We start from the raw sequence: 12316 nt of genomic DNA, 5'->3' as shown, positions 1-12316 counted from the left end.
GTATTGGGGATATTGAGAGATGACAAAGAAAGGAGAAACAGATGTTACCGAAAGTCAAATTGTAAGAGCTTCAGTCTTGGAAAGTCACGGATGGAGCTCAGAACAAAATCGCAGTCAGTGTAAATTCAGAAATAAATTCTCTTGTTTTTTTTGTTATCTTAATTTTTTCTTTTCGTTCGAGCCTCCTGCTTTTTATTTTACGTGACAATAGACACGTTTGTTACTCGCGAAATTTAACGTATTATATTTTGTGGTGCTCAACTAAATACGATTCAGTGTAACTTCCGGTTGCGGTTGTTTGACGATCATGTCGCGTAACGATGGAGGTTGAATAATCGACGCTCAGAATCACTTGGAAGTGACCGATGATTCTCAAAGTTATTTTCAATCAAGGTAAAAATCATGGATGATTGTTGAGGTTATGTTGTTATGTGGTTGGTTTTTAACATTAGTCGAAGTTGCTTCATTCAAGTTTAAGATTATTTCGAGATCATACATTGTCGTCGAGAGTCACATCGAAGGTCGTATTATTCGCGGTTAGAATTGAAAGTCATTGATTGATACTTGTCGACGTCGTATCGTACACGGAATTTAAATTATTCAAGTATGATGAAAGAATAACAATAAATTGTTTTGTGTTGCAGGGTGCAGAGTACGAGGTGCTGGACGACTCTCAAGAACATTGGTGGAAAGTCAAAGATGAACACGGGTATGTAAAGGCTATATCATATTCAACAAAAGAAGAGCAAAACAAAATAAGCGTAATTTTAATTCTACGTAGAATCATTTTTGCTACATTTATCTTTAATATGTTGCCTCGCTTCTAATTTATTTATTTACGTCATTTGTCCTAAAACTTTCTCTAAAATATCCTTGAAAACTTATTACCATTTTAGCAAACATTAATTCAAGCGAATAAAACTACACATCGGATCGAAAGATTTCGATCGAGATCAAGCTTCAATTTAATTAGATCCAGCCAATTATGCAATCTCTTGCTGCAAGCGGTAATTAGGATTAACGACATTTCGCTCGATACCCATATCTTCGTAGCAATTTGCATGCTCGGCAATCGAGTGCTTTTAATGGCTTAGGTTCCTCTCTTCGTACTCCCTGATGACTACTTAACGCAACCAAAAGCGGATTAGGGCTATGCATTCGTTGGTAGACGATTCGACTAGCGAACGTTATAATAAGACGTGTAGCAAGTAAACACGAGCTAAGGGAAACTGTACTTGGCATGTAAAATATCTATATTAGCGTACTGCATGTGTAAAGGACTGATAAACGTAATGGTATAAGTTAGTTCACTAACTAGCTTTTATAAAATAATATTCTGCATTTATTGCTATAAAAAAGAGCTTATATTTTTTCACAAACAATAATGTTACAATTTGAACTTAATTTTATTGATAATGAGATTAAGGGGATGATACCCTTAACCGTTACGAATTATGTTACCAATTTGACCAACATTTGGCCGGTTTGGTAAATAATTATCTACCGTTTAAGCTCAGAAATAGTTCTTCGCTTTTCCCAAAAGCATACTTGTTTGAGTTACGTCACTTTTGAAATATGTACGCGATGTATGCAGAGCAATCAATGTACACACAAATGATATTGACAAATGATATTGACAAATATCACACATTCGTATTGATATTCGTTTTGCATATTTGAGCAGCGAACATATGCGTGGAAACGAAGCAGGATAATGATAAAATGACGTCCATTACACGATATGATGTTACTTTGTCTGCTGTAAATTCGTAATTGGATTTTATCAAAACTTAATCATAATGTTCGTTTGCGAGGTTTCATCAAATTTCCGTGATATCGGTTTTTTAATAATTGCACAATGTTTGTACAATATTTATAGAATAGTTTGGACAGAGAATAACGTAGAGACATTAATTGTAACCTCTGATTCTTCTTCCAGATCCATCGGTTACATCCCCAGCAACTACGTGAAGGAAAAGGAACTCCTGGGTCTTCAGAGATATGAGTACGTACCTGCAGAGAGTTCATACACGAATTTATGCTTTTTTAATGTTATATGTAATGTTGTGAGGTAGTAATAACATGTATTGAGTTGAGTAATTAGTAAGATAAGAGTTCGAAACGTAAATGTAAATATCATGTAAGCTGGAAGCTATCGTAAAGCAAAAGGCAAAGATTATAATAAACAAGCAACTAAATAATGAACGCATGCTATATATAATGATGATTGAAATATAATGATTGGAATTGTAGGTGGTATGTGGGTGATATGTCCAGACAACGCGCAGAATCATTGCTCAAACAGGAGGATAAGGAAGGTTGCTTCGTCGTACGTAATTCGTCTACCAAAGGACTGTACACGCTTTCTCTCTACACTAAAGTGTAAGTGTTTTCACATACAATGCTTCTTTGTACGTTAACAATTGTAGAAAAAATTAATAAGAAGATATTCGTATCGTTATAGCCCACATCCTCACGTAAAACACTACCACATCAAACAAAACACTAGAGGAGAGTTTTATCTGTCTGAAAAACATTGCTGTGGCTCAATACCAGACTTGATTAACTATCATAAGCACAATAGCGGTGGACTAGCCAGCAGACTGAAAACCAGTCCTTGTGATCGCCCTGTGCCGCCAACTGCTGGCCTCAGTCATGGTTTGTAATTTCGAGAATGCAGATTCTCATATATTTATGGGAATTATAAAGAAAATATGTATGCTGGTCACATAATACGTAAAAATGTATAAAATATCTAAGATAGAATACACGTTATAATATTCGGGAGACAAAACAAATCTCCTGCCTTTAAAAATCTAAATCTCATTTCTTTAATTCTGCTCATGAAAATATGAATCTGCATAAATATCCACTAGTAATTTTCAAAAGAAAAAAAACCCTTAAGGGAATTACAAAAGCTTAAGAAGTAAACATTTTCTGCAGAATGCTGTAATAAGTCTTTGATTTACAGATAAGTGGGAGATTGATCCAGCAGAATTGCACTTGTTGGAAGAACTTGGCTCTGGACAATTTGGCGTAGTGCGAAGAGGAAAATGGCGCGGTTCTATAGACGTTGCAGTAAAAATGATGAAGGAAGGCACGATGTCTGAAGATGATTTTATAGAGGAAGCTAAAGTGATGACGTAAGTCGATAATTAAATCAATCTTTTAACACGTTGACTGCCACGCGTGTTTTCAAAGAAATCTCCGTCAGGCCACGCGTGCAGCAGTACCAAGCGTTCTCTGCTAGGTGCTCCCATCGATATTTTAGTAATGCGAGTCGCTCAAGTAATGGTCCCAAGGATGATCTCTCGTTTTTTTCGTTTCCATTTCTTCGCATTTGTTTCTCATCTTTCCACTTAAATAACTTAAAATCTTTGCCCTAATTCGTTACAATGTCGAAAAGAAAAATTGAAAACTTATTTCTTAGTTTTACATTCTAAATAATTTTTTAAATAAACCATTTTCGTATTACTTTTATAACAATTCAACAGCTTTATTATTATGGAATATCTTTTCAAATACCTACGACAATCCTTTGCAAGTAGTCAAATAAGCGACACCCGAATATGGGTTACGCGGCTCGACCAGAAACTTTGCTGACACCGAATACGGGTGTCGTGGCAGTCAACGTGTTAATAATTGTAGTGTTAAGAAATAAATTTAGTGAATGACAAATGTTAAATTATTGACTATAGAAAACTTCAACATCAGAATTTGGTCCAACTATATGGCGTTTGCAGTAAGGACAGACCAATATACATTGTCACTGAATACATGCGACATGGATCTCTGCTCAACTACCTCCGTCGTCATGAAACAACTCTAGGAGTAAATGTTGGTCTCCTTTTAGACATGTGCATACAGGTAAATTCAAAATTGCTAAATGTCATTCTTTCATTTCTTAATCATTGTAATTATTAATGCTAATTGAAATACTCTGAATTACAGGTTTGCAAAGGCATGGCTTATTTAGAAAGACATAACTACATTCATAGAGATCTTGCTGCACGCAATTGTTTAGTGGGCTCAGAAAATGTGGTAAAGGTTGCAGACTTTGGATTAGCAAGGTGAAGATCTTTTCTGCATTATGCAGCTTCTTGTACTCCTAGTTTATAGTTACTAGTTAGAAATCTTTTAATTTCGTTGTAGATATGTACTGGATGACCAGTATACTAGTAGCGGAGGCACCAAATTCCCAATTAAATGGGCGCCCCCAGAAGTGCTGAACTACACTCGCTTCAGCTCAAAATCAGACGTCTGGGCCTATGGAGTGCTTATGTGGGAAGTATTCACATGCGGAAAGATGCCTTATGGTCGCCTAAAAAACACCGAAGTTGTGGAAAGAGTGCAACGCGGGATCATATTGGAAAAACCTAAAGCCTGCTTCAAAGAAGTTTACGAGGTTTGTCATAGCCATATCGTATTCCAAATTATTTACGCTATGATATACAGGGTGTTCCACGCAACTGTTTCATCTTATAACTCTATTACCAGTGCAGTTAGAGATTCCATTTTAAAAAGATAATGCAATTATTGATTGCACATAAACCACTGCACTTCCAAAAAAGACATGGCCCTACGAATATAGTACTTTTTGGATCATTCATGTTCCTCCTTTGACATTTTTCTGTAACTGCACTGCTAACGGAGTTATAACATGAAACAGTTACCTGGACCACTCAGTATACATAATATGTAAAGAAATAAGCATGATTATTTTCAAATAATTCTCCTAATAAGATCATCCTACAACAACCCCAAGACTTTAACAAGACTATATGTATATTAATTGACTATTTGTGTTTTAGGTAATGCGAAAATGCTGGGCCCATTGCCCGGAAGTACGACCCTCCTTCCGCGTACTGAAGGAGCAGCTAATTAGTGTGTCTCAAGGTCTGCTCAATGATTGACTCAACCTTCTACGGTGTATGCGCCTATCGTCGCCTCCGAGCCGGTCAATACAGGCGGCAAAATCTCCATCGATCGAGCGATCGCCCTCAATACCACCATCGTCTAACTCGTCGTCATCGTACAACTCAGCAACATTACCGTCACGTAAAACACGTGCACCCGCCACTCTACCACCCTCGGTTGATTCTCTACATCTCTCGTCTACATCATCCACGTGTAAATTAAAGAAAGAAGGGTCATCCTCACCAAGTACACCCGGCCACCAACCTAGTCAACCATCATCAAGCTCGTCGAACGTCTGTGACATTTGCAGTTCCTACGGACACCCGTGGATTGAAATTTGCAAGGCGATACGAGCCACTAAAGGTAAATAAAAGTTATATGTGTGTGTCCCGAAAGTATATGTGTCGATTTCAACGATTGTATTAACGCAGCTTACAAAACAACAGAAAAGAAACGAGAAAAGCGAACAAAAAAAAAAAAAAAAAGAAAGAAGAAGAAGAAACAATATTAATACGACATTATTTGACCCTGCAGCATCGCGACCCTTTACCCTCGTACCCTTCGCTCCCCCTCTCTCTCTTTCTCTCTCCTTCTATGATCTAAACCAACTTTCAAAAATTTCCTCTTTACTATAGACATTTTAGATGTTGTCTTTTCTCGTCGAACGAAAACGATCCGAGTGCGTGATATTATTATGTGTTTCTCGGATATATCAGGTTTTTTCAATCTATCCTAATCTTCAACTCTCCAACTCCCTGCCTCGTCCATCATGAGTATCTGTTCCACGCAACGATACGAATGCATTTACAAATAGAACAGTAGTATTTATTGATTGTCCTTCGAACAGGATATATTAGTAAGTTGTGATTTTGCCGTAGAAATGTGTACTGTCCTTTTGTTATCGACATTTTAACGAGAACACTAAACGTAACTCCACGAATGAGAACATTATTTCTGCTTGATAAGTGAATTTAATAAATGAATGTCTCACTTGTGTATTATATACTATGACAATTTAATAAAATAGAATAAAGAAAAATAACATGTCCTGTTGTATTACCGGTATTATTTGTAGATGTAGAATCATTAATAACAATATTACTCGCTTAATAGACGCATTTTTATCAATTGTTATTGTATCTTTCATAGAGCGAGCTCTCTCTAACTCGACGATATCTTAATAATACAAATTTAAATGACAATTTAATAAAATAGAATAAAGAAAAATAACATGTCCTGTTGTATTACCGGTATTATTTGTAGATTTAGAATCATTAATAACAATATTACTCGCCTAATAGACGCATTTTTATCAATTGTTATTGTATCTTTCATAGAGCGAGCTCTCTCTAACTCGACGATATCTTAATAATACAAATTTAAATGAAAGTAGATTATCTTAGAGCATATAACGTTAAGAATTGTTGTTACGTCGCGTGGGACAGTCCGTGCGCCAACCTTCATGGTCTGACCGTCAAAGGCCCACGCACAGTAATTCAGACCCTCAATAAACCTAAGGAACCACCATAAACAGAATCTTATTAACTGAATTTTCAGTCCTGTAAGTATTTTCTGCTTATGGCTGGTCCTTAGAACAGTCCTTAGGTTTATTATTCGTTCTTAAAAATCACGGAGAAAGCGGGTAGTTACCTAACGGGAAAAACGAATATTGTCTAACGGAAAAGCTGGTTTTTCTCATGAACAAGATCACTCACGATCCACGTTGGTAGGAGGCTTCCTCCCCCTATCTTCATTCATTACGTGGGTCATAACCAATGGGCATCGTTCGTTCAAAAGGCACACGCATACCGAGCTTCCCTCCGTAATAACATAAGAGCGAATAGTCAGTTAAAACCAGCTCGAGTTAAAGCACAGTTCGAAGAACAGAAGGAGTCAGAAGTCAGTCAGCAGAATCGCCAAGTCGAAGACAGTCAATCGATAGAAGATACATCATCACAGTTACCAACACGAAACGAGTCTCGGGTCTCATTCATTCGTAGTTTAGCATTCCATATACGCAACATTGTATCACTTTGAAGTTGTTGGATCTTGTATGTATGGATGTATTAACCTGTTAATGTCGGCGTTATATTCATTCAACCGCCATTATTATCTTAACCGAAGTAAGGGATGAAATGATTCGTGGCGTCGATTATTCAAATCGTAACGGGAATTTACTCCTGTTGGCGCGCTTCTTCGAGATGCGTCTCCCCATGAACGGTCGAAAGTTCAAATATAAAACTTTATACTCTTAACCTTAGAGTAAAAAACCCTTTAAAAAAATTTTATATTCTTTAATTCATAATTATCATGATATTTTAGTAAGAGATACTGTATACATATATGTACATTAGAGAAAAATTTCGTTTTAATTGTTTGAATTATGCGTCTGTCAATGTCTGTTCACGCGACTGCAAAAGTCGTATTGATGATTCAGAATATTGCACAATAGTGTTAATTAGCGTCGTGCTCAAGCCGTAACAGTTAAATATTTATGTTGTTCAAGGATATTACTGTCTAATCTAGTTCGAAAATTTCATAGGCCGCCTTTTTGGGCAACTCTTATCCATCATGAAATACTTTACCGGAAGTAACACGCGCCACAGGAAGGATCCCGTGAAGTTCTATATATGTGCATGAGAATTTGTATCTTTACCAAAGGTATCATGTAGATGTAGATTATGTAGCTATATGTATGAAAAAACCCTACATGTGAAAATAAATATTCTTTGTGAGGATACGTTCTATTACGCTTCAATATGTTCGAAAAACATAGTTATAATTAGAATTGGCGTGCTTAATGATAGTATGGATGAATATATGCATGTAGGAGCACATCACGAAGCGGGAATTTCAAACAATTCAGGATCATATAAAGGTAAGTAAAAAAATACGAGCACCATCTTCCATAATAAGCAGAACATCCAGTCATTCGAAAGAAATTGAACATAAAAATCGGCACAATATAAGAGGAGTTTAATAAAAATAGGTTACCTTAATATTCAACACAATCTTTACTAAAATTTTAATTGTCACGTGAATTTAAGTTTATGATACATCATTAGGGAAATTAGAATATTAGACATTTGTTGAATATACAATAATCCGTAACCTTCGAAAACTCAATTGTACTATTAATACCTCTTTGTTGATAAAGGATCTTATCAATATATATATGAAGCTAGTAATTAGCTTAGTAATTATTACATGAACGAAGGCATAAAAAAAATAAAGTTGATTTACTGATAGAAGTTTGTTTCATTACAAATTAACGATTGCTACACATTTCACAATGTATTGATTTCGAGGACGATTTTTATCATATTTATAGAAGTACTTTACCACTATTATTGTTACTTTTATACCGCACTATATTGGCATGAAGCATAAATATCAAACACCAACGTTATAAACATGCAGCACAACTTTTTTTTTTAAGTATTAACGTGATTACAAATCAAACATAACGCAGCAGTCACAGAATTCAAACTGATTGAAACTTTGTTTCAAAGGGTCTGCAGTAGCCGGTAGATGACTCATGACTACGTGAGCACAATTCGAGTGCACGACATTCAATACTTACTTTTCGTTAACCTATAAAATTTTGATAATTTATTTTATAAATTTGTAAAAACTTGTTATATATGTATAACTCTTATCTAAGCATACTTTACGATTTATAGAAATTATTTTCTTCTTTAAACAAAACGTCATTATAAAATATATAATTATTAGTATATATCTATTAATGTATCCCATTTCAACATTGACATTTGTGTATTGTCAAATGTTCCTATGTACGTGTAACATAAATAAGCGATAAGCATGTATTTTCTAAGCAGTTTTTCTATTATTAAATGTCACAGGTAATAATTGGAAAGAAAATGTAATAAGAAAATGTATAAGTGTATCTAGTAAATTACTTGTAGTAAATGTAACTTAACTTTGTCTATAAAAAATTTTATATTGATACAAACATAAAAAGCAAAGAACTTTCTTATCACTTATTTTTAATCATCTTATAACTTGATCTTTTAGAAAACAATTTTCGGGACATCTTATTGCTAAATTTAGTACTATGGCACATCCATTAGTTGCAGTATGTCAAATGACATCAATAAATGATAAAGAAAAAAATTTACAAACTGTACGAGAACTAGCTGAGAAGGCTAAATCTAGAACAGCTTGTGTAAGCACATACAATAAAACTTTAATTTCATTTTTTAAATATTATTTATATTTATATAAATTTTTACTTTGATAGATGGCCTTCTTTCCTGAAGCCTGTGATTATTTAGCCGATAATAAAAAAGATATAGTAGCCATGGCTGAACCTTTGAATGGATCAATAATGTCAAGCTACAAAGAAATTGCTAAAGCAAATAAAATTTGGTTATCGTTAGGTGGATTACATGAAGCAGTAAGCTTAAATTTCTTTTTATTTCTTTACAAAAAAAATATTATAATTGTTTTTTATTAATCCATATATTTTAATTACATATTTATAGTTAGATGACGATGAAAAGCGTATAAGTAATACACATGTTGTAATAAATAGTGAAGGGGAAATAGCCAGTATTTATCGTAAAATCCATTTATTTGATATGGACAATAAAACTATTGGCGTGAGATTAATGGAATCAGATTATGTCTTAGCAGGGCAAAAGATTGAACCACCCATATCAACACCAGCTGGTAAATTAGGCCTCAGTATTGTATCCTTTTTAAATTTTATAATCTTGTTCTTCAAGTCTAAGAAATTGTATTTACTTAACAGTAATATTAGTGTTATGATATGCGTTTTCCCGAATTATCTCTTTCATTAAGAAATATGGGAATGGAAATTCTCACATATCCATCAGCATTTACATATCAAACAGGTGCTGCTCATTGGGAAGTATTATTGCGTGCAAGGGCTATAGAAACACAATGTTATGTTATAGCTGCAGCTCAAACTGGTGCACATAACAAAAAGAGAGTGAGCTGGGGTCATGCAATGGTAAATAATTTTATAGTTTATGCTAGTTTTATTACATTAAATATGATGCTATATGTATAAAATTTTGTCAGATTATTGATCCATGGGGAACTATAGTAGCGCAGTGTAGTGAAAAAACTGATATGGTTTTAGCAGAAATTGATTTAAACTTATTAAAACGAATTCGGGAAAATATGCCGTGCGAAAATCATCGTCGAACAGATGTATATCCTAAAATAGAACCCCTGTAATCTTTAATTTAAATGATGTATATATACGTATATATCTATATAATTATATTAAATTTTACTTGCTTTTATCTTTACTTTTTGACAGGAGCAAATGCTCGTGCTAAGGCTGATATTTTATGTAAAGTAACTAGGGATTGAAATGTAATAAACATTATATTTTCTTAATATATATGTATAAAACAAACATTTATTATGATGAATTTTATTGTACATACTGTCTAATATAACTTATAAATATTAACTTATAAATATTTGTACCGTAAAGATGTAAAGTAGGTGAAAATATATTGCTACAATTATAATTGTTGACAATTTTTGTACATATAAAACTGAAAGTATAACAAACTACTAAGAAATTGTAATGCAGATATTCTAATAAAATGTAAAATAATATTTTGTAGAATGTTATAAAGAACGAAATAAATTATACATCATTTATTATGATAATTCAAGTTATTAATTCATTTAGTAATTTCTTAAAACTTCGATTATTTATCCAAAAATGGCACATGCTATATCTATGGATATAGATGTAATATTTATTATTTGCTACCTATAAGATACAAAGTATTATTAAAATAAGAGGCTAATATAAAATTTATCATTGCTCATATCCACATACCTTCACTTGTATCTATTCTTTGGGATCCTATAAGATCTGCTTCAACTCCTTGCAGCGCCCAATTATGTTCATATATTTCCAATGCTTCCCATTCTGATTTGAAAGCAGCTTTTGGATCTGGTGGCATAGACATTGCAGCACCTGATACTTGATCCTGTAAAAGTCTGGAGGTATCAGCAGCATTGCTTTCTCCAAGGACAAGTGTATAAATGGAACGTAATCCAAACACATTAAGGAAATACCAAGATGCAGATGAAACCCATGCAGCATCAAGTGTAGCTAATTCTATACCACGTTGCAACATTGGTTTGAAACGTAATGTCAAAGGAAATGGTACTTTAGCTAAAATATAATTATTGGTGTTAATTTGAAAAGACTGAATTTATGCTCTAGATCATACACATAACCCTTTGAACGTACTTGTTACAAAGCCAGAAAACATCCAGTTAATCCAGCCACCTATTAATACCATTGGTAAAACATTAGTTACATTTCCCTTTAACATATCTGTCATCATATTAGGATCTGTCATTGGGTTCTGCGATACTGGGGCACGTTTTTGTGTTTTAAAATACCCTGTCTCTTCATTATTAAAGAAATGCCTTCTGCTAATAAATGCCATTTTTGGAATATATTGACCATTTTCTCTTAACAGCCTAGAGCGTATCATCACTTGACTAGAAAACATCAAAATATATAATAATGAAATGTTTCGACAGGTTGGAAATACACTATATTTATATATTCACATATGCAATTTATAGATTCACGTAATCACCTGTCTTGTACTTGATGAAGCTCAACCTTTTTCTGTGAGGCAAGTAATATCGAAACATAATGTCGAATAATGCCTACGAGAAACGTAATCACAACGATAGGTAAGAACACCCATCCTCGAATGTTTGGATCTAAAATCAACTCAGCCATACCACTTGTCGCTGCACCGAAATTTACGCGGAAGAAAGAAGAAAAGTAAGAAAACTAAATAGATTGAAGAACATTTTACAAAGGCAAGAATATGTGCATGTTAATACCAGTTGCCAGTTATACATAGCAGGAGCCCCCTAGACGACACGATATAGAAATAATGATTCATACCTCACCGATAATAAAGTGTATTTAATGTATTTTTTGCAGCATACAAAGCAACTAAATTAAATAAAATTCCTTCAGGATTACATATACTTTATGCGTATATAAAAAATAAATTTTTAATGTGCATGAAAAAGTTATAATATATTAATTCTACATATATAAATACTTGTAACATATAAAAGTGCTTATTACTCACTCGCGTATTCGTATTTATGTATGCATTTTACTGGTATCCTAAAATTTTAACTCTGAATAGTACATTAAAAATTCAACTCTCATTTTTGTAATTAATAATACAAAACTGTATTTCGCTGACAACAATAAAAGAAGAGCGGAACAATATGTAAGTACTTAGTATAATAAAATATATTCGATGCAATTTCCCGCTCTTGAAAGAATCATCTTCGTTATCGACGTGTAAGCCTGGAACGTGGAGCAGAATCCCGACGGAGG

At 33.8% G+C, this 12316-nt stretch overlaps 3 protein-coding genes across 20 annotated transcripts in view; 2 read left to right on the top strand and 1 right to left on the bottom strand.

Annotated features, from left to right (window-relative positions):
• Positions 1–7657, top strand: part of LOC100647243 (tyrosine-protein kinase Btk29A) — a 328457-nt gene extending 320800 nt beyond the window's left edge. For all 15 annotated transcript variants that reach the window (XM_048414083.1, XM_048414084.1, XM_048414096.1 and 12 more), the window contains 9 exons: positions 645–709; positions 1940–2005; positions 2254–2382; positions 2465–2658; positions 2972–3143; positions 3699–3867; positions 3952–4070; positions 4153–4405; positions 4812–7657. In XM_048414083.1, coding sequence (XP_048270040.1) covers positions 645–709; positions 1940–2005; positions 2254–2382; positions 2465–2658; positions 2972–3143; positions 3699–3867; positions 3952–4070; positions 4153–4405; positions 4812–4913 — 1269 coding nt within the window. In that variant the 3' untranslated portion in view covers positions 4914–7657. The remainder of the gene's footprint in view (positions 1–644; positions 710–1939; positions 2006–2253; positions 2383–2464; positions 2659–2971; positions 3144–3698; positions 3868–3951; positions 4071–4152; positions 4406–4811) is intronic.
• A 1-nt stretch (position 7658) lies between these two features.
• On the top strand, positions 7659–10330 carry LOC100646883 (nitrilase and fragile histidine triad fusion protein NitFhit). Of its 4 annotated transcripts, none has more exons than XM_012318317.3 (6): positions 7659–7795; positions 8956–9106; positions 9182–9337; positions 9426–9632; positions 9704–9916; positions 9988–10330. In XM_012318317.3, the coding sequence occupies exons 2-6, from the start codon at positions 8996–8998 to the stop codon at positions 10144–10146; spliced, it is 846 nt and encodes a 281-aa protein (XP_012173707.1). In that variant the 5' UTR covers positions 7659–7795; positions 8956–8995; the 3' UTR covers positions 10147–10330. The 4 variants fall into 4 exon arrangements, with proteins under 4 accessions (XP_012173707.1, XP_012173705.1, XP_048270057.1 ...); XM_012318315.3 differs by lacking the exon at positions 7659–7795 and adding an exon at positions 7920–8463; XM_048414100.1 differs by lacking the exon at positions 7659–7795 and adding an exon at positions 8470–8714.
• Positions 10308–11843, bottom strand: LOC100647124 (ER membrane protein complex subunit 3). The gene is made up of 4 exons (XM_003402101.3): positions 11547–11843; positions 11189–11445; positions 10769–11110; positions 10308–10699 (listed from the first exon to the last, which is right to left on the bottom strand). Exons 1-4 carry the CDS (start codon positions 11693–11695, stop codon positions 10689–10691), a joined length of 759 nt encoding a protein of 252 aa, XP_003402149.1. The 5' UTR covers positions 11696–11843; the 3' UTR covers positions 10308–10688.
• Positions 11844–12316: the final 473 nt, after the last annotated feature.

Source organism: Bombus terrestris, chromosome 18 (assembly GCF_910591885.1).
Source record: "Bombus terrestris chromosome 18, iyBomTerr1.2, whole genome shotgun sequence".
Lineage (NCBI taxonomy): Eukaryota > Metazoa > Arthropoda > Insecta > Hymenoptera > Apidae > Bombus > Bombus terrestris.
Note: the sequence above shows the minus strand (reverse complement) of the source record. Positions and strands in the feature narration are given on the sequence as shown.